Consider the following 26,046-nt stretch of genomic DNA (forward strand, 5'->3'; position numbering starts at 1 on the left):
CCCTGTCCGGCGCTCGGCGTTAAGGTTGGTAAGTTAGTTTGTGTTTAACGCCCCACTAAGCAATATTACAGCTATATGACGGCGGTCTGTAAATAATCGAGTCGGGACCAGACAATCCAGTGATTGACATCATGAGCATCAATCCACACAATTGGGATCGATGACATGCATCAACCAAGACAGCGAGCCTGACCACCCGATCCCATTAGTCGCCTCCATCGACAAGCATAGTCGCCTTATACGGCAAGCATGGGTTGCTGAAGACCTATTCTACCCCGGATATTCACGGGTCTCGGCATTAAGGAGTCAGTGTACTGTGGCTGAGTGGGGTATTCATGTTAAACTGCGGCATGGTATCTCAGTGCGCTAGCACTATCAAATCGGCATTAGTCCAGACTAGTACAAGCACACACACATACACACACACACACACACACGCTCTCTCTCTCTCTCTCACACACACACACACACACACACACACACACACACACACACGCTCAAACACACACACGCTCACACACACACATACACGTGCATGCACGTCGCAATAGTCTTGAATGCGACGTTAAACCCCTTTTCACCTCACCTCACCTGGCGTTTTATCCACTACCCCACGGAGGCGGTCATTGCCTCCGTGGTCTTGTGGTCGAGCCAAACCGGAGAGCTGAATGTTCGGGACTCCATCCTCGGCCGCGTCATACCAAAAGACGTTAAAAGATGGTACTTGTTGTTACCCTGCCTGGCGCTCCAAAACAAGGACAGGTCGGCTCGGAGTCAGTTTAGTTGTTTAGTCCACAAAATCCCCAAAGGAGCATCAAAACGTGTTCACTATCAATTATGAAATACTTGGGTATGCTAATGTTTCATCTGCGCAAAATTTCAGAGGCGTGTGTGTTGACAAAACTTGCCAATTGCTTACAGGTCGCATGGAAAACAATTATTTGCGCGAAACCTCAGAATTACCTATATTTTATTTGAGATCGAGATACAGTGGCTTAACACGTGCTTAACTTCAGATATAATTAATACTAACCCAATTGGGTGAGGTTAACCATAGCTAAGGTTGTTTTGTTCAATGGTGCCATATGAAATACCAGACACACCCCCCCCCCCCCCCCCACGTCGCAATATAAGTGCAATAATCCCATTTCACCTTACAACTATTGTGTCCCTTGTGACTCTATTAGTTTAGTTAACTGAGCTGTTAATTTGAATCTGGTCCCGCGTCTTATTTTTCACACGTTGTGCGCAACATTATTCAAGTCACTCACTCACCAGCGTTCCAGAAGAACACGTTGATTCAACTGTTGCTTTGAACACGTGTTTTATGGTAACTGTTTCTAAGATATAAATTAGTCATGCAATGATCATTGCAATCACTGAAGCAAAAAGGCATCGATACAGAACAAAGACGGCATAATCAATAAACAATTCACAAAGCCAAATGGAAACTTTGGGTCATTCAATGTTATACGTTGGAATTGTGAGAAGACGAGACCATCACAGGCCAAGTATCGGTAGGTATTGCATGTTGCATACACGTGTATATGAATATAGGATAGAAGAAGGGCAGACATATAGTCAAGCCGTGTTCATTCAGTATGTACACTCATATATCCTAAATACCATGTACATTAATTCATTTGTCCAGATACCCGTGAAGACCAGAGATAGAACTGATCTTCAGCAATCCATGCTTGTCGATAGAGGCGGGTGGTCAGGCTTGCTGACTTGGTTGATATATGTCATTGTATCCAAATTGCGTAGATCGATGCTCATAATGACAGTCACTGGATTGTCTGGATTATTTTCAAACCGCTGGAATATTGCTGAGAGCGGCGTTAAACAACAAACAAACAAATTAGTCAGCTGTAGATTTTAGTCAAACAGTTCATGTGAGATTCATAGGACTCTTCTCTGATATTCGCAAACTACATGCATCTTGTTTCTTTGGGCTTGTAATCTGCCTGAGATCCTGTCTTAATTATCTTTATTATGTGTATACACCTTAGTTGGAGAACATTGCTTTTAGGTTTTAAAATATTGAGATGCTTATATGCAATATGGAATGAAATTTGGATGCTTCCATTTGCTGTTTCCCTGTCGTTTTGGATGTTGACATATGTCGGGTAGCCTTGTGGTTAAAACGTTCGCCCGTCACGCCGAAGACCCGGGTTCGATTCCCAACATGGGTACTTTGCGTGAAGCCCATTTCAGGTGTCCCCCGCAGTGATATTGCTGGAAGTTTTAAAAGCGGCGTGAAAACATACTCACTTACTCTTTATGTGTGTATGTACTGATAGAATCTACTTGACAAATTCGAAAGTGGCATAAAAGTATGTGGGTATCGAACGGAATTTCTCTCATCGACTTTAAAATACATTGTATATATATATGTAGCTCTAATGCTAGTTTTTTGTCAAATTAGACAGTAAATGAAACACCCCAAGATATGCATTTTAACTGTTTGCGATCTTTTATATATATCAGATAGAAAGTGTACTTGTGTATTCTCTCACGAATAACCACGAAGAATTGTGAATATATAAATTGTAAAGGGGGTTTAGACGAATAGAACATTATCCATTTGAATGTAAAGCTCATTCAAGTGACACATGATCCGCATTGACAAGTCGTGTAGTGTACTCGTGTTTGTATATATGTTTATATGCGGTCCGACCAAACAGTTAATAGCGCGCGATGCTGTCCAGGGTGCCGGTCGTGTTTGACAGCGTTTATCTAATTTGATTAATCGCTCCAATCGGTTCGTTCAGAGTCGCGTCTGTTGACTGTCCTGCTTTGTGGTGATAGTGATTAAGATTCCCGACTTTTGTCGTCAGTTAATTGGCTCTCAATGTGTATGTAAGTTATCTGGAGTGTGAAACGCTGGGCAGGAAGACAAAATGGAGATACAGCCTATTCAATTCATTGTTCAGCAAACTAGAGATAAAAAAATCAGTCTCCATAGCCCAAAATGGAAATTCAAGGAAGATCGACAAGGCACAACAAAATTCAACCCAAAATCCACAAAAATCATACTCTTGTTGAAACGAATAGAAAGTTGAAGTAGCCATCTCACACCTCAGACACTGTCACAAGTGCCATGCCCGTCTTGCAATCAGCCTGAATCCATTGCTCACTTGTGTGAAGAATGACAAGACCATGTCCCAGCCCGGGCTCAGTTAAAACAAGAATCTTCTAAAGCCAAGAGATCAAATAGTGAAGGCCAAACTTATTCTGTTTCTGAAGGATGGTCAAATCTCTACATAAACAGACCAGCAAAAGATATACTATCAGTTTCAAAAAGTAAAAAATAAATCATATCAATACGAAAATAGAATTCTCATCAATACAAAAGCATAATTCTTATCAATTCTAAAACTTACACAAGATATGTGTACCCTACTCAATCGTGAGAGTGTCTCAAAGAGGGACAGGTCAGCCGAAATCACTGAGGCAGAAGGCGACCTCTTAAACACTTAAAACAACAACAGAAATGCTGAGGTCGTCTTTCTGTTCAGTGAACGCTACTTGTGGTGATGATTGATGGCTTTATATTTGCCTTGTACATTTTCCCATAACGGCTTTGACATTATATTGTGGCAATTGTATGGTGTATTCTTCTCACTTGGTGTCGTCACTGATTTTCTGTGATCCATTCATATAATTGTCACCGCTATTTTGCCTTTCACGCCCACTTGAGCCTGTTTCGGCGGAAAATCGAGACAGGTTATTCTCTGGCGGTGACGTTTTATATTTTCTTTGATGCCGCGGGATTGATTTAAAGAGCAAATGTGGGTTTCAGCTCCCGTATTGTTATGGCAGGGTCATTAAAAGAAGCAACAAAAAATTACCACCATTCGGATTTCCATGAAGCGTCTGTAAAATGTCGTGTCAGTCATAAGCAGAATGCGTGTTGTTACCGTGGATGGTGGGTTGTTTGTTTGTTTGTTTAGAAGACACACATACTGTGTTTTCAATGTAAAGCTAGATTACCTGAAGATTTAACCGCGCTAAAATTGAATTTGGAAAGGTGAATATTGTTGAGTGCGGCGTCAAACAACAATTCCCTTTGTAGATTTCAATCGTGTTTTCTGCACGAAATTTATTGCCACACAACCTTTGTAAATTGTAGTAACCGCAACTTTGCAAGCAACACACAATGCATGCGCCAGCCGTAGACTTTTAAGGTCATTGTACCACACCGAAAACGTGCTGAGTCAGCAAAACCAACTGAATCTAATAATCTATGGCCGAGGCAGATCAAACGGAATGCGTTCATTTACCAGTCAATGTACGATGTCCTGTACACATTCGCTAAACATATTTGTGTAAATATGAACAATCAGAATATCAACTTCAATTCTACTCACGGTGCAATCCACACAAAGTTGAGTGTTGTGTCCTCGCTTGATTATGGTTGCTGCCAGGGATCGTGAATATGTTATGTCATAAAAATTCCCCCAAATATTCATGATCAATCACTTTTTGTTCGTTGTAGTAAAAAACAACTAATCTTATTGTCATCAGGTTTAAACCAGTTTTAAGTTTAAGATGTATCCTATTTATTTATATAAAAAAGGGCGACAAAACCCTTTCGATTGTACGATTCCTACTATATAATGAGAATGTATTCATCAATCACTATCAAATAGCGATGATACCAGGTGTTCGTGAACAGGTGAGCGTGTCCTGCTCCACCGGTGTGAGTTGTTTTTGTCATGCCAACCTTGGCCATGTTTCTTTCTATCCATGTTTCTAGCCACAGAGGGTCGATGGGGTAGCCTAGTGATTAAAGCGTTCGCTCGTCACGCCGGGTTCGATTCCCCATATGGGTACAATGTGTGAAGCTCATTTCTGGAGCCCTCCGCCGTGATAATGCTGGTATATTGTTAAAAGCGGCGTAAAACCATACTCACTTACTCTAGCCACAGAGTACGACACGGCCTCACTTTACAAATCATGATGTGGTCCAGAGAAACATTTTATTAAGTGGCATTTTAGAGGTATACAGTTTAAAAATGAAGTCCTAATAGATGAATCGTTTGTAATCAGTTATGTCATAGCCCGTCAGTTGCTGAAAATAAAACGTGACTCACGTGATACCACGTTCACAAGCACGGGCTGACACGTTCTGTTCATGAACATCTCAGAGTCATGTTTCAACACTTCGTTAGACTCTCCAACGCTATTGGCGTCATGTCGTTAACTTGAGATGTTACATACATCGAATTGAGAAGCCTTCAAATACATTTATTTCTGGATATGAAAAGTTTAAATGATGGCACTTAAGCGTTTGTCAAAGACTTGGACGTGCTCCATTCCTCAAAGCGAAACAATGGAAATATCGATAATGTTCGGTGTAAGAGTTCCGCCTTTGTCGTTTATTGTAAAGTCCTGATCTTCGAAAAGGAGTTCGATATCAAATACAAAACAAATCCCCACCCCGCCTGTCATCAATACACTGATCACCGTGTTGTTTTAACCTAGCAACAATCAATACCTGTACATGTCAATCAATGACTGACGACCAATCAAATACCGTCAATCAATGACTTGGTCAAACTCCATATGCGTCCGTCAATGATGCAATATACAGTGACGCGGGTATATCGACCCGCGGCTGTCCGTTGTTGTGTTGGTTGGATCTACCGTCACACGTCGTGATCCGTGGAGACACGTTAGATCCCGGGGAGTCGTACATCAAACTAGTCTCACCTCGACAGGGGGGTACTTAATTGTTAATAAGCTAACCGTCGTCCACGGGAGGTACCAGTGCCCCGAGGCTAGACATTTATCTGTTCGTCAACCATACATAAGTGTGTGGGTGTTGTTCCAACCGGTAGTCAATAATAATAATAATAACAATAAAAACAACAACAATAATAATAATGATGATGATGATGATGATGATAATAATAATAATAATAATAATAGTCCGTTTAAATGGCGCTGTTCTCTATGCATAAACATGCTCTAAGACATTTATTATCCCGGTCAACAATCATTCTCAGCTCCCTGGGGAGTATACAACCCAAGCTGCCTGTTAGAGAACGAACGAACGTGCGAATGAAACAATGCAATACATCTTAAACAACCTTAAAAAAAGTTTCCTGAAGCTAAACAAGCAGCTAGGAATGTTGCACATTATGTGTACATGTACGTTATAATATCAAAAAGGAACTCGTCAAAGATTAACAAAATCTATTCACATTCATTCCCGAATGATTTTTAAACGTTGCCGGATATATACACAAAGCCAGTGCTGACATTCAAACAGTGACGTCATGAAATCGGATGAATGGATGTTATCTGCATGAAATTAACGTCAACGGGTAAAAGAAAAAAATAGACGACAGTAAAGTTGAGATTTTAATCGCACAAAGGGTGGTACTGTATTTGGCCAAAAACAATCAGCACGACCTGGATGAAACTAACGAGTCCAGAAAACAATGCACGGTTATCAATGATGAAGAACAATGTCATTTTGAGTCTGAAGATACCAACCTGTAAATAACGTGTATAACCATCACTGCCCTGGTGGCCGTCCCATGTAAGGCGCCTGGTGAGCTGACGGGGCAATTGTTGTCCCAATGAAAAGCTGCAGCCAAATATACCCGAGTATGTACCATCCTCCCGAGGCAAGGGCGATGACTGGTTATAAAAGTCCAGTTTCAACCCTTGCCGAACTGGGCTGGTTTTTCAATACTCGATCGTATCGCCAACAGTGGCTATTACGAGTTATGTCCCTTCTTTGTCCCTCCTATTGACCAACCAGATTCCACCGCTCATATCACTTGCAATTGCTTCAAACAAAATGGCGGCGCCCGGTCAAGACGATTTTATCGATAATCAAGATCTATATTGTAATGAAAAGGACCTTACTCCGAGGAGAACATCAATTACTTGAGCACCTTGATTAAAAACATGAAAAGATTTACAAAATATCTTTCGATGCCCAGTTAGTGGTACACATGCTTTGCAAATCCTGCAGTTGACTGAAACATGCAGGTTGAAATCCATGTTGCTTTCGAACCGGATATCCAGTTCGTTACGCGAATGTGATTGAACTATGCATAGACTCGTTAGTCCAGCCAAAATGTAACTCCGGAATTTCAGCCTAGTTCGGCAAGTGTGGAAACTGGACTTTACTAGTCAGTTAACGCCCTTGCCTTGGGTAGATGGTGGGTACCGGAGGATCCATTTTCTGAATGCCGGCCACGGATGTCTCATGACTGCTCCAGTGGGTTGAAACTCGGACTCACGGCAGGCAGTGTGAATGTCATGACAGCGTTAATCTGGTGGAGGAAAGCTGGTGCAGGAACGACAGGGTCTTGGCGCAATGGGGCACTACAGGTGGTCCCATGAGTGAGTGAGTGAGTTGGGTTTTACGCTGCTTTTAACAGTATTCCAGTTATATCGCGGCGTGTCAGCCTAATGTGGGAGGAAAGCCCGAAGTGATGCAGGTCTCAGACGTTTACCACTTCAGTGAAACCCATGAGCACGGGGATGGTGCTGACAAACCTAGAAACATAATCGGGGCGAACCGGGATTCGAACCCACAATCATAGGTTTCTGGCGTGCCCAAGGGACGCTACTCTGCACAGCGAATTGCGGCGCCTTAGACGACTGGGCCACCCGTGCCCCGGTGGTCCGATGAAGCTACGGATGTTAAGGGTGTACTGTGAGAGGGCCCTACACGGTGTACATAACCTTTTGTCTTTGTGTGATATATTGACCATATCCATATTGTTATGCTTGATAATGCAGGTTAGGACCGGTGACTGTGTTAAGCCCCTCATGTTAACGTTGTTATATACCAGACAGGCTGCCATTCGTGCCATCACTGCCATCCACAACACAAAGAGATTAATTATATGGAAGACTTATGTTCCGCATCGAATACATCGTTGCATTCATTGTATACAAGACATAAAAGTGACAAACCCCTTTCTGTAACAATAAGGAATATCTGCGAGTAGTACATCATGTGTTCAGCAATCCATGGCGTTCAGGTGTACTAAGGAACAACTCTGTGTGACGTAATGCAACTGAATCTTTAATGTTTGATACATCGTTGTGTGGCGCGAAACTAATGGTATTCTGTCTTCATCGAGGGAAAAAACATCCATGCGATTATCTCCGTACAGAAAGAGTCGTTGATGATGCTGTTTGAAGATGATGCAGTAGGCGATGCATATCTAATGTCAGTCAGTTAATCATCGAGAGAGAGAGAGAGAAAGAGAGAGAGAGAGAATTGGACGGGGTGGAGGTTTACGATGAGTGGCTGAAAATGAAAAGTTCTGAGCCAATTGAAGGGGGGTGGGGGGGGGGGGGGGGGGGATTACGCTGAACAAGCAACCAACACAGTCCGTTACTGATAGTCTTAGAACCTTTCAGCCGCCCTTCGTCGGACGGCGAGAGAGATGCAACAACCTACACGCATATACGTATATAACATTGTAAAGTTCACAAGGCGATAAAAAAAAATGCACATGAATAATCGGATTATACTATGAAACCTACTGTGACAAAAATATGCAATACTGGTCGAAAGTATGCGTTACTGAATTCTGGAAACCCCAAACCCTGTCCATATTAATAAGACATCTCTGCTGACAGCCGAGTCCATTGTATGATTCCGACTATGTCATGAGTATGTGATTATGAATCACTATCAAATAGTGATGATACCAGGTGTTCACGAAGAGGTGAGCATGTATTACCCCACCGGTGGCACATGTCACAAACACATACAAAGGCAAGTCAATTGTTCATAGGGACATAAGGTGCAATTCAGTTTTGTCACTGCGTCAAATTTGGATATGGTACTAAGATCGGGATGTGTTGATTGTAAAATTAAGTAATGGACACCAACATATGGAAAGAAATACCTAGATTGAAGCACGATTCAGCGATAAATGTCAACAATAACGATTATGAAAATTATTATGACAACCAAACTGTACTGGCCCGAGTGTTTTCAATACGTGGTTTGTCGCAGAACACAGGCTCACCGCACGGCATGTTATGTAAATTTATCAACAACTGAACCCACAATAATATTATCTGTTATGAGCAATGACACGCACATCTTGACACTGACATTTGAACAGTTACACAGGGTCATCAATAGCACGTGTTATTTTACCAGGTTTCTCATTATCAGCCTCATAATGCAAACATAGCTGACAGTCGATATAATGACAAAGATAGTGTTGGTTAAATGTTAAAAACCTTTAATTTACAGTGGGTAAATATTTCGCAATCAATATCCCACCATGACTTTGAAAAATAGTCGATTCTGAATGGTCAATCAGAAGTTTCAAATAATGAGAACAACCTCTGAATAAAACTGCTGAAATGACGGCCTCGTCATTGCGGAAGGCTATACACATTCACAATATATATATTTTGCACATGAATAATCGGATTATACTATGATAAATATACTGTATATATATACAGTAAACTACGGTTATGACGAACTCAAAGGGACCATAAAATTTAGTTCGATATTGCTGCAGTTCGTTATAAGCTGAAATACAGCACATACATGTATACAGCAAATGGTCGGGACCAAAAAAACAGTTGTGTGTGTGTGTGTGTGTGTGTGTGTCTGTGTGTGTGTGTGTGTCTGTGTGTGTGTATGTGTGTGTGTGTGTGTGTGTGTGTGTCTGTGTGTGTCTGTGTGTGTGTATGTGTGTGTGTTTGTGTGTGTGTGTGTGTGTCTGTGTGTGTGTTTGTGTGTGTGTGTGTGTGTGTGTGTGTGTGTGTCTGTGTGTGTGTGTGTGTGTCTGTGTGTGTGTGTATGTGTGTGTGTGTGTGTCTGTGTTTGTGTGTGTGTGTGTGTGTCTGTGTGTGTATGTGTGTGCGTGTGCGTGCGTGTGTGTGTGTGTGTGTGTGTGTGTGTGTGTGTGTGTGTGTGTCTACTTGTACTTGTACTAGTTCGGACTAATGCCGATTGTATCGTGCTAGCCCACTGATGACATCGGGACACAATAGAACAAAAATTATGATCAGAATACTAAAGCTTGAGAATGTGCGAATGATTGTGTACAAAGGACCTTCGCGTGGTTCTTCTCACATACAGTATAATGGCCGGATTGCGTTACTGCCAAGTATAAACACAGTATAAACACAATCCGGGGTATGCTGTGATCAATGTCAGCAGTTCGCCCCAGGCGTGGATTAACACACTGTTCCATGGATCCGCATGTACTGGATTCTGATTTTCGCGTTACCCGTTCGACGCCCTATTAATCACTTGGTTGATTCATGTCATCGCTTTGCGTGGATCGATGCTCATGACATCAATCACTGGATTGTCTGGTCCAAACTCGATTATTTACAGGCCGCCGACATATAGCTGGAATATGTGCGGCGTTAAACAACAAACAAACATTATTTTAAATGATTTGATTGCAGCGTAAAATCACATTCACAAACAAACTCACACAATGAGCACATGTAAGGTAAACACTATTTAAAACATCACCAGTGATTTTAGTTTCGGGAAATCATCCCCTTTAGCAATATCAAATACGAAATTTTGAAACTGTTGAATTTATTATGTTACGTACATGTTCCACTCAAAAGAAGTTAAGAGCCACCCGATTCTTTTATATTACAATAGTTAATCTGTCACGGCATGATAGATTAACTACCTGTCAGACATATGGAAAAGTCTGGCGGTGCTTGACTTCTTTTGAGTAGTATATTACATATCCACAGAATCCATATAATCCTTATTTTATGTGAAATGTCACATCACTGGCAAGTATGTGTAATTAATTAAAAATAAAAGCGAGAAAAAACATTTCTATAACAATAAGAAATATACGCGATGAAAGAAAAATATATTGATGTATGTATGTACTTTGTACTTAAATATATTTCAATTAATCCATACTAGATACATATTATGTATGACATATAATACACTGGCAGGTAGGTGTAATTAATTAAAAACAAAAGCGAGAAAAAACATTTCTATAACAATAAGAAATATACGCGATGAAAGAAAAATATATTGATGTATGGATGTACTTTGTACTTACATAAATTTCAATTAAGCCATACTGATAAATATTATGTATGACATATGATACATAAGAATTTCTTTATTTTATGCTTCCTTTCACAAATATTGTTAAATCTATCATGGATTTCTGCACTAAATGAATTTTTGTCACAGAATAAAGATTGATATAGATTAACATTGATGCACAACTGTTTAAGCAAACCATCTGTGTTGGAAGTGTATACAACACTGCATCAACATCAAACAACGTCTGATCAGGATATTCTCAAAGAAGACCTCGCGGGACCAGAGAATTAAGTCAAACGCAAACAGAGACTGAAAGACACAAAAGAGCAGTCGAAGCCACTCTCACATCAATATTGATCATGTTTCTGCCATTATTGATTCCATGCCCCAGTTATGATAAGTATTAATCGATAGTTCTTGAACACAATACAGCATTTTGTTGCAAATATATCGAGATACACATTCATGTAAAACTCAAGGGGGACATTGTTAGACGTAAGCTGGTACTTTTTAGAAGCATCCTGAATAATGCCACTTTAATTTTCGACTAGATACCCTATCATGGCCGCAAAGCACCGAAGGGAGATAACTGTTAGTTAATCTCAAATCATGCTCATCACTTTTGGTAACACGAATAACACCCGTTCAAAGATAACCTGTTTGCGATAATTTCTTTTGAAAAGGGAGGTAACTGCGATTAGTAAGAACAGTTTCTTTTACGCATGATAACCGTTGTCACGCACTGTCATGAATTCGTAATAAAGGTACCTTCGTTGCTAACGCCGGAAATATCATTTGGAACACAAACATCTCGCCCTGTATCGCGTTGGCTTTAATTATTATTGAATGGAATTTTAAGTTGGTCGGCAAGCACTTTCGGCGTCATTAATTCCCGTCAATGTCCGAGCCAGGGTTTTATCTCAGACCACGAATTGCACGCCTTGCACGTGCACGTCTTGTTGCCAGGCGGTGGCGGAACAGAGTCATGGCCCAGAATTCTGCCAAGACGTTTAAGATAGAGCCAAATGTAAGTAACCCAATCGATTATTTGTCCAAGGAACAATACTATTATTGTTTTATATGTACTTTCACGTTATTGAAAATAATTGTTGTTTAACAAAAATGATCGGATATTAACGTCAATTTAATTCAAAACACTCTTATTATTCATATTGACCGTATGTATTTTCATCATTTTCACTTTTAATTTCAAGTAAACCGATGCCCTCTCTTATTTACCGTTTTGTGAATATACAATTATTAGTATTTATGCAGGTAAACATTCTTACCGAACGAAAGTAGTATATACAGACAAAAGATAACACATTTTTTTTCTTTTCTTTTTACGGATGAAGTTATCATTGATATATCTAGGTACAAGATAGCTGTTCATGATATTATAACGTAGTTTCTTATGTTTAGAAAGCTGTTAATTATACTTTGTGATATGTCAGGTTAAAGCACAAATATGATCATGATAAGTTCCTTCAGTATTTACCTTATTGTGTGATTTTCCGATAATATTCACTGACATAGATTGTTCACAATACTAAATGAACAGAACAATTGTTGGTTTTTGTGAAGGTGAAAACACGGACGGAGAAACCTATTTACTTTCAAAATAGCCCCGCTTCATTAGATTAGCACAGCTTGTTGTTTAGTTGAGGCAATTAACGGCACACTTAATCAACCTCCGCCATCGTTTTCATCAAATATTAACATTTGTTTAAAGGGGAAGTTCGGACAAACACGTATGTGACTTCACAAACTATGTACTGACATGTAGCACATGGCTTGTCATCCATCGAAATATCATCTCAACTTCATTTGGTTTTCCGTGACTCATCGTAGTTTTATATTTCACGATCCGAGAAAAGAAATTCTCTCTGATATGTGGTCTACATTTACAGCATGTTCCTTTGAACATGTAATGTTCGTCATATATTTAAAAGTGCCATCTTACCTACTTGTCTAATAACGTCATTCTACAACATATTGACGTGTTCTAAATACAATGATACTACTGGAAGAACTCAAGCACTTCCACATTATGTCAGTGGCCTTGGAAACATGTGCTGGAATGAAATTACAAACAAACTCAGATTAACGAATATAATCTGCTGGAACAACCATCTGACAATTAGATTTTGTTTGTTTGTTGTTTGACGCCATACTCAGCAATATTCCAGCTATATGACGGCGGTATGTAAATAATCGAGTCTGGACATCATCAGCATCGATCTACGCAGTTGGGATTCGATGACATGCATCAACCAAGTCAGCGAGCCTGACCACCCGATCCCGTTAGTCGCCTCGCACGACAAGCAGAGTCGCCTTTTACGGCAAGCATGGGTTGCTGAAGACCTTTTCTACCCTGGACCTTCACGGGGAGACAAGCATGGGTTGCTGAAGACCTTTTCTACCCTGGATCTTCACGGGTCGCTGACAATAAGAAGCCATTTCCAGCTGAAATTTGATTTTATTTGCAACCGCAAGTGATGTTTTCATCCCAAAACAATAATTTTAAATATCGAGCTGCAGAGTTCCTACGACGATTTCAGGTGACAATGTCTGGATATACCAGTATATAACATCTGAAGTCGCAACATGACACCCGTAGTTTGACGGTTCATTAGTGAGTAAACCCTCCACATACCCGGATGGCGGCCTCCACCCTGCGTCTCACTACCCTTCCCACATTCATAAGAAATCTCTGCCGAAAGCAGAGTCGATTATAGACTCCGACAATATCACGAGCATGTGTTTATGAAGCGCTGGCAAAAAGCCGTGATACCAGGTGTTCGCGAAAAAGTGAGCAAATCTTGTCCCACCGGTGGCACCAGTCACCAACACATGCAAAGGCAAGACAATTGTTCACCTGAAAAACCACACGGGACCATGAGGTACAAGTCAAAATAGGGAATTGCAACGGACATCATATTTGACACTAATGCGTCAGATTTGGAAATGTCCTCAACATGTCTGCCATAAAACCCTTTGAAAGCTTTACCGAGGCTGTAACCTTGATCAAACAACATTTGGGCAAGAGGAGGAAGACGCTATTTAAAATCGTGGTAGAAAGAGCATGCTCGATTGTACTGGAACTGCAGGACTAGTGCTCGACATAAAGGGAAAAGAGACTATTGGAAAGTGGAAGACATCCTTTTTGTCATACAGACTTGTGGAGCGTGTTGTGTCACTCTGGTCCAAACATGAAACAGATGAGGTGGCCTCACTGGTCTCCTTCATTTCTAGTTTAGGTGGGTTAACCAGTGGAAGGGAATTGGCTATTTGATGATAATACCTTGGACTATAGATATATCACGAAGACCGTATTCTTACACATGGAGAGCACAAATACTTTAATTCAAAATAATATAAAATATCAGAGATAAACAGTCTCGATTCTCCGCCGTTGGGTGTAAAAGGCAAAATTGGTGAAAAGTTTATGAATGGCTCACTGAAAATCAGTGATGACGAATGCCGTTCTCGGAAAGGCTAAGCATGTCCCGTTCTACCGGTAGCAGCCACGGTTTATTGGGGAAATGAAATGTGTCGGTTACATCGTGACCTTAGCCATACTGCCCAGCTACCTTGCCGTTTCCATTGGGTGCCTTGAGCTTACAGTCAATATACTGTCAATATTTCATGCGCCTACACTGATTAGACTATCCCTTGGAAACACAAAGAACTACATGGTAGAATTGATACTGATGCCACATTGTTTCCTTCATGCAGTAATTGAGGCCCTCATTCATATATGTTTGTTGTTTTTTATCTCGGAAAGGTAGGCCATTCACTTGAGCATTTGTTAAATAACTGACTCTTTATACTTACTAGATACTCTTGATCATAAAATCTTAATTTTACGTTCCGATGTCCATTTGAGGACTTCATTCATACCTGAGTTATATGTTCATAAACAGAAGCCTTGTCATTGATAATTACATTAACTTCTCGATAAGGATAAACACATTGTAAGACTACTTTGTATAAGAGCCACTTCAAGCCTTACACGAGTCGCCCACCACAGAACTTCGCTGACAGGCATAGTGAAAGCAATGGCCTTTTCTCTCAACTGGTTTCAGAGGATGATCTGTGTGTTTCATCAATGACTACGAAGGATAGCCTCAAGGGAAAAATAATGTCGACCCGTCTTGAAAGGAATGATGTACTTTGTCTCAGCAAATATATTACTTGTATCAGCACAGTGTTACAGCTAATGTGTTAACTCGGGCCTTGAACAATGCTTTTACTTACCGTTGTCTATAAGTATTAGGCCTTTGACGTTTAAATATTAATGTATAAGAGGTATATAAAACGTATTTAAAGGGAACACTGCAAACAGTTTATTGATTTTGTATAATATAGTTGTAGTTGATGTTGATTCATATACACATGTCCATGATAAAGTCGGAATCGGACAACTGACTCTATTTGTAGCAGATATTTCTGATGATGGTTTCTAATGGAAACAGTTTTTGTTGGTTTTACTTCATTATCCCACCACAATAGCATCTGATTGACATATATATCTTCAGGAGGAGGAGTTCTATGAACAGCCATCAAATGTAAGTACTGGCCACACCTTGCATGTTGATGTTGCATGTGTCCCAGTATGCCACGTGTCCTATGCAGTATGCCATGTGTCCTATGCAGTATGCCATGTGTCCTATGCAGTATGCCATGTGTCCTATGCAGTATGCCATGTGTCCTATGCAGTATGCCATGTGTCCCAGTATGCCACGTGTCCTATGCAGTATGCCATGTGTCCTATGCATTATGCCATGTGTCCTATGCAGTGTGCCATGTGTCCTATGCAGCTTGCAATGCTCATGTTCCTCTTTCTTCATGCGTGTCTTTCCTTGAAACGAAAGAATATACCTGAAATATAGGATACTGTGATGTTCTAGTATGAACATGTTCAAAGTACTGAAGAAACAATACTGAATTAAAACATTCTGTATTGATGAGTTAGTAAGTTTAATTTAGTTTTGTAAACAAATTTGTTACAATTATATATATGGCGGTAGATGACGCATGATACTATCAAGAGCGGATTTTCATGCCAGAGCTTCTTTAACGAATTTAGCACATTTATTAAGGTTTGATACATCAATAATTTTTGAATTTACAAATATTTGATGAAAAATCCCAATTCGGTATGTACTTATTTCTCAATGATACATAACCTCGCAATGAAATAGCTACACGTTTAAATCAGTTTAATTGCTGATAGAATTGGTTTATACTGTAATCAAAGCTATATAGCTCTGATCCGTGTCCAATATTGACATCAATCTTCATTGCAAACGCGTTGTTGAGAACAGCTCTTGGGACGTGCAAGTGAGATGTGTGAAAAGTTCATCCGGAAAAGGGAGCGCCCTATGTCCAACAATTTCACACCAGAATCCAGAATGAAGGTCCGGATTAGACAGACTGAACTTGCTGATGAATTAAAGTAGTAAACTGAGGACAGTGAATTTGGTCCGGTATTGACTGAACTCAAGATTGGTCAGAATCCGGTTCAGACAGATTTTACTGTATTTCGTTTTTGTTCCGGTTTGCATTTTACACTTTTATTATATTGTGAATTTATAGAAAGTGAACATGGTTGCCTTGCTCGTGTCATACATACATGTGAAATAGAGGCATGTGTTACATCCATTGTGTATTTGTGACGTAATCGAGAAAATGAAACTAAAAATCTTGATAATCCACAATCTTTCAAATGGCTTTCATAATTTTATGGCTATTTTCTTTGCAATCGCATAGCTGTAAGGAACGTCCTTATGTGCTGAGAAGAGCAAAGAACTAAAGCATCGAAGTAATTTATAATAATGCTCATCGTTGGCAGTGCTTTAGATTTAACGATGTGGTACATGGCCGACACATCTACAGGCGTGGCAGACAGTCATAGATTCAGATTGTGTAAAATATACCATTTGATGAACCTTCAATTGTTTTACGTGCCCAGAGTCAAGATGTCACTACTCCAGGAGAGGTGAGGTCAGACTTACCTTAACACATGCATCATTAACTAGCTGTTGTACCGACTGCATGCGTCTGCATGATAATGTGACATAGGGAAACTGCATGCATCCAAACCATGCACATGTATGCATGCGCAGAATGCTACATGACACAAATGCATGCATGGTTATGGTGTTAAGACTTTTACCCAAATATACACATGTATAAACACATCGTAATGCACAGTTCAAAACAAGTTAAGCATCATGAATATATTGCGGATACAATCTTTTAAGTTGTGCGCTCAGTCTTCAGCCTAAATTATTCATGATCCCTAACCTTTTTGTTCAGTATGTGACGAGCAAGGTGGTTCATACAAGTGATGATGCTATTCCTAACCCATTGACATCTTTATAGATATCCTGCATGCCAGCTTGGCTTGATTTCGACCTAGCGTAGACATATACAACTCAAATAGGTTAAGGACCATCTGATTGCTCCATGTTACTAAAGTTAATCTGTCAAGGTATGACAGATTAACTATAATAGTATAGAAGAATCCGTAGTACTTACCCGTTTGAGTAGTATAGCTTGCTTCGTTTTCGTGCATGATTTAGTATTTAGAAGTAAAACTGTATCACACCTTCCGAAGTTTGTGTCAAGGTTACAGATATATTCTCAAGACACGACAGCTTATATTGTAGCATGTTTGTTAACGGTAACCTGTAAGATGCATGACATGTATTATTTATATAAATTGTTAATAGTGTGAATAGGAAACATACGTTAAGTACAGGTGGTAGCTGTATTTTATTGAGCGGGTTGTGTGGGCAAAGGCACAGAATTCACTGCTGACCCGAATTCGATGCATCAATTAACAACAAAGATTTATTAGACAACTGGTATGGCACAACACAGCGAGTATTGTGTAGGGTATATTTACTTTATTGTTTTCAGTGTTATAGGTATCCTGATTATGTTAGGTGAATGTAGATTGCGCTTAGTGATAGTCTTTTTATTTGTAGTGTTTTCAAAAGATTAAAACGAATTTTAAAAGTTAACAAAAGCGTACTATTTATATAAATTTTATCCGATGAACTAGATATGCTTGCTTTTTTATCCCCATTTATGTTGTTCTGTACATATTTGTTGATCTTATTTGGGGTACGACATGAACAACGTCATTATCCCAAGACAAGAAATGAAGTTCACTTTGCATCAGGAAGGTGTTGTTTCACCAGATTCAGAACAATGAAACAATTTCACAGAGTGTATGAAATTGAATCAAATTCGAATTATGATCCAGGAATACAAAAGAAATGACGCTTTATAGTGTCAGTAACAATGTATAACAACTATTATTTGGTGTATGACCCATGAGGAGAAAGCTAACCAGATTTATGACATGATTGTGAATGTCTGTCACCAAGAATACATGCACGTCTCTTTTGAGGTCTCGTCCATACATAGGTATTCCGTATGTAAAATCTAATTGGCCGTTCTACTTTTTAATATATTTTTGTCAAATTGCATGGATTATTTTTATATTTATACAGCTTTGAATAGATTTGTATTGCTTTTGTTCTTAGAAGTGATCAGAAAGTATATCATAGTATATTAAAACAACTACCTATTTGGATTTTATTAATGTCTTTTACTGTCTCCCGATTCACCAAGGAAAATCTGTATGAGGACATTCAACGACAAGTAAGTACAAGTTGTATTGTATTTGTTTTTTGAGAGGTTATGCGTCGTGTAATCGCGATCGCCTCCGTGGTCTAGTGGTGGAGAGAAATCACACAGACGAGCCAATAACGCGTATTTCCTTTACTGGAACATAAACATGCAATGAGTGGACGTCGAACTGAGAACGTCAGACGTCGGATGAGGGCTGCTGAAATCCAGCGTCATCCCTCAACCAGTGTCTGAGCAGTGTCATTCCTCAACCAGTGTCTGAGCAGTGTCATCCCTCAACCAGTGTCTGAGCAGTGTCATTCCTCAACCAGTGTCTGAGTAGTGTCATTCCTCAACCAGTGTCTGAGCAGTGTCATCCCTCAACCAGTGTCTGAGCAGTGTCATCCCTCAACCGGTGTCTGAGCAGTCATTCCTCAACCAGTGTCTGAGCAGTGTCATCCCTCAACTAGTGTCTGAGCAGTGTCATCCCTCGACCAGTGTCTGAGCAGTGTCAACCCTCAACCAGTGTCTGAGTAGTGTCATTCCTCAACCAGTGTCTGAGCAGTGTCATTCCTCAACCAGTGTCTGAGCAGTGTCATTCCTCAACCAGTGTCTGAGCAGTGTCATCCCTCAACCAGTGTCTGAGCAGTGTCATCCCTCAACCAGTGTCTGAGCAGTGTCATCCCTCAACCAGTGTCTGAGCAGTGTCACCCCTCAACCAGTGTCTGAGCAGTGTTACCTCAACCAGTGTCTGAGCAGTGTCATCCCTCAACCGGTGTCTGAGCAGTGTCATCCCTCAACCAGTGTCTGAGCAGTGTTACCTCAACCAGTGTCTGAGCAGTGTCATCCCTCAACCGGTGTCTGAGCAGTGTCATCCCTCAACCAGTGTCTGAGCAGTGTTACCTCAACCAGTGTCTGAGCAGTGTCATCCCTCAACCGGTGTCTGAGCAGTGTCATCCCTCAACCAGTGTCTGAGCAGTGTTACCTCAACCGGTGTCTGAGCAGTGTCATCCCTCAACCAGTGTCTGAGCAGTGTTACCTCAACCAGTGTCTGAGCAGTGTCATCCCTCAACCAGTGTCTGAGCAGTGTTACCTCAACCAGTGTCTGAGCAGTGTCATTCCTCAACCAGTGTCTGAGCAGTGTTACCTCAACCAGTGTCTGAGCAGTGTTACCTCAACCAGTGTCTGAGCAGCGTCATTCCGGCTCTGCGTCCGAATGCCATGCATTCATGCAATCAATCTCTGTGACACTGTCAGTCTGCTGTCTGGACGACCAAGGGCCGTTGCAGATGATGACGTCGCCATCAAGAATCTGTTCCCAAGGTGCAAAACCCGAAGGTAGTGGTCCTCGTCGGGCCCCACAGGTGATCTACCGCTCCTTAGCCTGTCCCTGGTATTGTTAGTTTGGCGGAAACGCGTCTTCAATCTTGCTGATTTTTTGCGCGCCTAAGATTGTTGCCACATGGCTATGGATAGCCCCATCTGTTTGACACAATGCCCCTCTCGCTCTCTCGTGTGATAACCTTGGCAGTGTTGTGATTGTTGTCATTTTTTGCACTTCCCGATGCTAAATGTCGATGTTACGGTTTTTTTATGCCCTTATACCAATTGGAGATCGGTCTGCGCGTGAATTACATTTTTATCGTTTACACTATATTTTTCGGTATTTGAGCAATAACATTTGACAATTTCACAAACGGCCATGTTGGCTGCGTTTGGTTGAAACATATTTTAATAAACACCTTTATATAAAATACAGCAATCTATTGAAAGATTTGACATTATAATGTGGTATCGTTTCGTTCGCCCGTCGGTTTGCATATGTTCAAACTGATGTTCCTGATGTTGCATATGGACGCTCCATCGTGTCAAACGTTGAACCCGAATAAACGATACAAATCTTCTGTTGCCCATTAACACAGAGATATACTGTAAGGTTGTGACTAATTATCATACATTGATTTTCTATTGAGTACACAGTATAACTGCTTTCTTTAAGGATTCCACGGAGAAAGAGCTGGAACGTCTAGAAGATGTGAGTTCTTCAATTACATAATATTGTACGCAGTTCGGGATTCATTATACTGATTCTTATTGTAATATCTGGATATAGAATATCATCACTTCGATGTTCTTCGACATTGTTTGCGTGACCTCAATTACAGAGGAATGTGTATCACTTTAAGTCAGTCCAATCCTTCACTGTTGCCATTTAATGTTCGTAAATCAAACATAACGTAGTACCCGAGCAGGGATCATGTGTTCTGAAGGTTACTCAGACCTACAAGGTCATGCATGTTTTACACGTACAACCACGTTGGGGTTCCTGGTTAGAATTACTCCCAGCAAGGAGGCTAGTTGGTGGATCGGGTGGCCGGGTTCGGAGACTTGTGTGTCATCGTACCCCGGGAATATGACTACAGTCAACTACGGTTATAACGAACTCAAATGGACCACTAATTTTAGTTCGTTATAAGCGTAGTTCGTTATAAGCATATATACAACAACTATACAGCGAATGACAGGGACCAAAAATTAAGTTCGTTATATCCGTCAGTTTGTTATAAGGGTGTTCGTTATAAAGGTATTTTACTGTATTGAAGTGTGTAATAGTTGTTTTTTCTCAATTTGTATAAACTACATTGGCATCAAAATGTATGTGTGTCCTTGATGGGAACGTCATGCGACCATTTCTCACTGTTTCTCCTTTTTCTTAACCTATTAATCTAGACTTTCGAGGAAAAACGACAGTCTGCAGATGTAAGTATGCTTTGATGACATAAAGGGAAAGCAATGGTGGCCACAGCGTACAGCAGCGCACAGGTCACAACTCAATTGAAAGCTGGCGGGGTAGAGTAGGTGCATTTGTTTCGACACTCCTGAGAGTTTCTAGACATTCGGCCATGCTCCGTAATGAATCGCAGGTCATGAAGTCTCATCATTAATGACTTCCTACTACATTTGTCCCTGTTATAGCAGAGTAGGAAATGGGTACCCGGTAGCATGAGATGTGAATACAAACTTCCAAGTGTATGACATGCAGCTTAGTCTGTATATTCCCTAGGGAGCTGAGAATGAGATGGAATACACACCAATACGTTATGTAATAACGGCATGCTTAATAAGTAGCTTATTATCAGCATTACATCTGGTGTATTGGTTAATATGCTAGATACACAATATATTTGAAGGTAACATCAAATATTCCCGTTCATGTCATTGTTTTCTTTAGTGGTGTGTTGAAAAGGAAATGGACAAAATATTAATATTTAGGGGACTTCAGGCGTACAATGCAAAAAGGTGACAATGCTATTCCGACATGCAGTCTGTGGGGAAAGACGTAAGCACGCTTACATTGAAAGGGTTCATTCCAGACGCTTGCTATTAGTCCATAAAACATATTCACAGTGAGAAGCATCCACGTTAAAAGCAATTGTGTTTGGAATGAATTTCGTCAACGGATATTAATAATTTCTGTGAATCTTGAATGGGATCTAGCATCATCAATGGTTACATTGCAGCTCTGAACTTGAATATAAAAGTTGATTTAGAGGACCCTCGAAGGCTTCCCGCAAAATATAGTACATCAATATTGTCTTTACATTTTCTGATCTTTCATTTCCATCTACTCGTGGTATCAGACAGCTGAGAAGGAAAATACCAAATCTGTAAGTATAATCACGTAGAATGTAAAATGCATCTCACGTCATAGCTTTCCTACCCTGTAGACCACAAGATCGAAACAAGAAGATACTTTATAAATGAACAGGTGTCTTCCACAGAGATGACAGCGAAGGGGGGGGGGGGGGGGGGAAGCACGGATGACCCAGTCGTCTCAGGCGATCCTATTCGCTGTGCAGAGCTGCGTCTCTTCGGCACGCCAGAAACCTATGATTGTGGGTGCAGAGCATCCAGTCATGCATTGTGTGTACTCCAGTCATCCTTTGCAAACATAAGACGTGAACGCCAGAGAATAACCAGTCTCGATTATCCACCTGGCGTTAAAGTAGCGGCGAATATTACCTGAATCGATCTCTAACAATCAGTAATGACGCTAGGTGTTCTCGAAGAGGGTAAAAATGTCATGTCCTAATGAGACCAGGTGTTCTCGAAGAGGGTAAAAATGTCATGTCCTAATGGGACCAGGTGTTCTCGAAAAGGGTAAAAATGTCATGTCCTAATGAGACCAGGTGTTCTCGAAAAGGGTAAAAATGTCATGTCCTAATGAGACCAGGTGTTCTCGAAAAGGGTAAAAATGTCATGTCCTAATGGGACCAGGTGTTCTCGAAAAGGGTAAAAATGTCATGTCCTAATGAGACCAGGTGTTCTCGAAGAGGGTAAAAATGTCATGTCCTAATGGGACCAGGTGTTCTCGAAAAGGGTAAAAATGTCATGTTCTAATGAGACCAGGTGTTCTCGAAAAGGGTAAAAATGTCATGTCCTAATGAGACCAGGTGTTCTCGAAGAGGGTAAAAATGTCATGTCCTAATGAGACCAGGTGTTCTCGAAAAGGGTAAAAATGTCATGTCCTAATGAGACCAGGTGTTCTCGAAAAGGGTAAAAATGTCATGTCCTAATGGGACCAGGTGTTCTCGAAAAGGGTAAAAATGTCATGTCCTAATGAGACCAGGTGTTCTCGAAAAGGGTAAAAATGTCATGTCCTAATGAGACCAGGTGTTCTCGAAAAGGGTAAAAATGTCATGTCCTAATGGGACCAGGTGTTCTCGAAAAGGGTAAAAATGTCATGTCCTAATGGGACCAGGTGTTCTCGAAAAGGGTAAAAATGTCAAGTCCTAATGGGACCAGGTGTTCTCGAAAAGGGTAAAAATGTCATGTCCTAATGGGACCAGGTGTTCTCGAAAAGGGTAAAAATGTCATGTCCTTATGAGACCAGAAGTTTTCGAAAAGGATAAACATGTCCTGCCCAACTAAGTTCATTGCGTCTGGTTTCTGTTTTTTGTAACATTGCCAAAGCACACTTGACAAATAATGAATAATGGCATCATTTTCTTCCAAGGCATATTATTTTCCTGAGGCCAAATGAAGGAAGTTTGACAAAGATGGCCTATTCTTTTTTTATGTTGATGAGATATTAATCAGTCATAGAATCGCATCATTTGGTGATTTATGCGTACACATTAAATATTTGTTATGATCATGGAATAGCACGCCAACTTCTTAATATGCCATGCCTTTGTTATGATTATTTCGTAGTCCGTTGGAGATGATTGACGCTGCACAAAAGTATTTGCCTAACATCAGGATGTGGATGATATAATAGAGATGACTTAGAGTTACTATGATCAACTCGTGCATGGGGTGTTTATAACAAACAGGGGAAGGTGCAGTGTTTCACTCCGACATCAGCGTCTGTCTGCGGAGCAGTCAAGAGCAGGTCTTGAGTAAGCAGGTAGCGATCACACTGTTAGTTCATCAGCTTTTAAGAAAGAACGTCATGACACAAAATTAATGTTGCCTTTTTGCGTTAGCAGCTGAATATGTGAACAAGTAATTATGAATATAATGCTGTGTGTTCCCCCTTCTAGACAAGAGAGAAGAAACAGCGTACGACATCTGTAAGTATAGTTGTGAAAAATCAAATGTTATCCTTTGTTGTATATAATTAAAATGGTCTCTTTGATGTATCCATTTTGATTCTGTACACAGCCTTGGCCAATGTTTTCACTCATCCCCATATTCCCCATCTTCTTCCAATGTGAACAGTTACAAGTGTGAACCGTTGTGTGGTAAACGGGCGGTAGGGTAGCTTGATGGTTTAATCATTCGCTCGTCACGCTGAAGACCCGGGTTCGATTCCCCACATGGGTACAATGTGTGAAGCCCATTTCTGATGTCTCCCGCTGTGATATCAGTGGAATAATGATTCAAGCGGTGTTAAACCATACTCACTCACTCTGTGGTACACGTTCACTACCAGATTGTTAGAACCATACGTATTCGAAACGAAATTGCTTGTTGCCAAATTGTTGCAAAAAATCTCTGTCGTTGTGACGTCAACGATGATGTGGAAACTTCTTAACGTGGCACATAACCCTACTATTCTATTTAGAAACTGGCACTTAAGTTTAAGGACGTCAGTTGCAAACATGTATGAAAGTATAAATGTCATGAAAGCCCGGTTATAAAAGCTAAGCTTATGCCCAGACGCCTTCCAAAGCATGGTATATCTACGTGAGAATACATACATGCAACGAGATAGTATCTGAAGCAAAACAAACGCCATGCTCATTGTAGAAATGTTTCGTGATTGGCTCAGACCCGCACATCACTGAGTGTAGGCTGATATAAAATTTAACTTCACTTTCATTATAAATTCATAATGATCCATAGGTTTTGTACCTGTCTGATCTGACGTCAAACTATGCTCAACTCGTTAATTAGAAAGTTGTGTAATGTTCCATAACAAGGGTTAAACATACTCTTACTGTTCCTTCTCTTCCAAAAACTGGAAAAGAACCTTGGCAAGTCCAAAATCGTAAGTAATCATATTTACGTACTACAGAAAGTTGAATCGTTCCTAAGTATCGCCAGGGCGGTCGGGTAGCCTAGTGGTTAAAGCGTTCGCTCGTCACGCTGAAGACCCGGGTTCGATTCCCGACATGGGTACAATGTGTGAAGCCCATTTCTGGTGTCCCCCGCCGTGATATTGCTGGAATATTGCTAAAAGCGGCGTAAAACCATACTCACTCACTCCTAAGTGTCGCCTCTATTTACCTAGCTGTATAGTTTTAATTAAACGATGTATAGTTATTTAACAATTAAATGCAAATTATTCAACATTAACGACTATTTTTCAAGTAGGTATTCTTGCAAAACATGACGAAGAAATATCAATATATATATATCAATACTTTGTTATCGCCACTCCGGTCGTTAATCCTTGAAATAGTCATTGCACTTAGACACAATCAATCCAACCTGATACCAACGCTGAACATCACATGACTAAGGAAGATATGCTTGGTTTGTTTCAAATGTATCAATATTCTCATCTTCTTCACTCGTGCCCTGCAGCCAGAAAGGAAGAGATACAGCTCTCGAGCTGTGAGTATACCTTAATTAGTGATATCATGCATGTGTGTGTCATAAAGAAACCTGTCGTAGCTTATAAATACAACGTACACAGTGGCGAGAACCTAGTGTGATGTTTTCTCCTATTGTATCTAATTCCTGTATCCAATTACATCTCTGTATCACTGCCGTGATTTACGAGAATAAACATCATTCATTCATTCTTCATTCACGAGGAAAACATCACCTCTATACTGAATATACACGTCACACATGTTACTAATATCATATGACGTAGCCACATAGAGTGAAAGGGA

General features: G+C 40.4%; 1 protein-coding gene across 8 annotated transcripts in view; it reads left to right on the top strand.

The window, feature by feature from the left end:
- The window catches only part of LOC124148648 (echinoderm microtubule-associated protein-like 2), a 101,577-nt gene that overhangs the window by 33,956 nt on the left and 41,575 nt on the right, over positions 1–26,046 (top strand). For 5 of the 8 annotated variants that reach the window (XM_046519869.2, XM_048394053.1, XM_046519870.2 and 2 more), the window contains exons 3-9: positions 15,592–15,621; positions 18,701–18,730; positions 20,697–20,732; positions 21,428–21,457; positions 24,244–24,273; positions 25,173–25,193; positions 25,733–25,762. The exons of 1 other annotated variant lie outside the window; for it this stretch is intronic. In XM_046519869.2, coding sequence (XP_046375825.2) covers positions 15,592–15,621; positions 18,701–18,730; positions 20,697–20,732; positions 21,428–21,457; positions 24,244–24,273; positions 25,173–25,193; positions 25,733–25,762 — 207 coding nt within the window. Of the gene's footprint in view, positions 1–11,837; positions 12,078–15,591; positions 15,622–18,700; positions 18,731–20,696; positions 20,733–21,427; positions 21,458–24,243; positions 24,274–25,172; positions 25,194–25,732; positions 25,763–26,046 lie in introns of those variants that run through there. 2 more of the 8 variants (XM_048394056.1, XM_046519872.2) reach the window with 2 other exon arrangements.

Source organism: Haliotis rufescens, unplaced genomic scaffold (genome assembly GCF_023055435.1).
Source record: "Haliotis rufescens isolate VD_foot unplaced genomic scaffold, xgHalRufe1.0.p SCAF_13, whole genome shotgun sequence".
In the NCBI taxonomy this organism is placed as follows: Eukaryota; Metazoa; Mollusca; class Gastropoda; order Lepetellida; family Haliotidae; genus Haliotis; species Haliotis rufescens.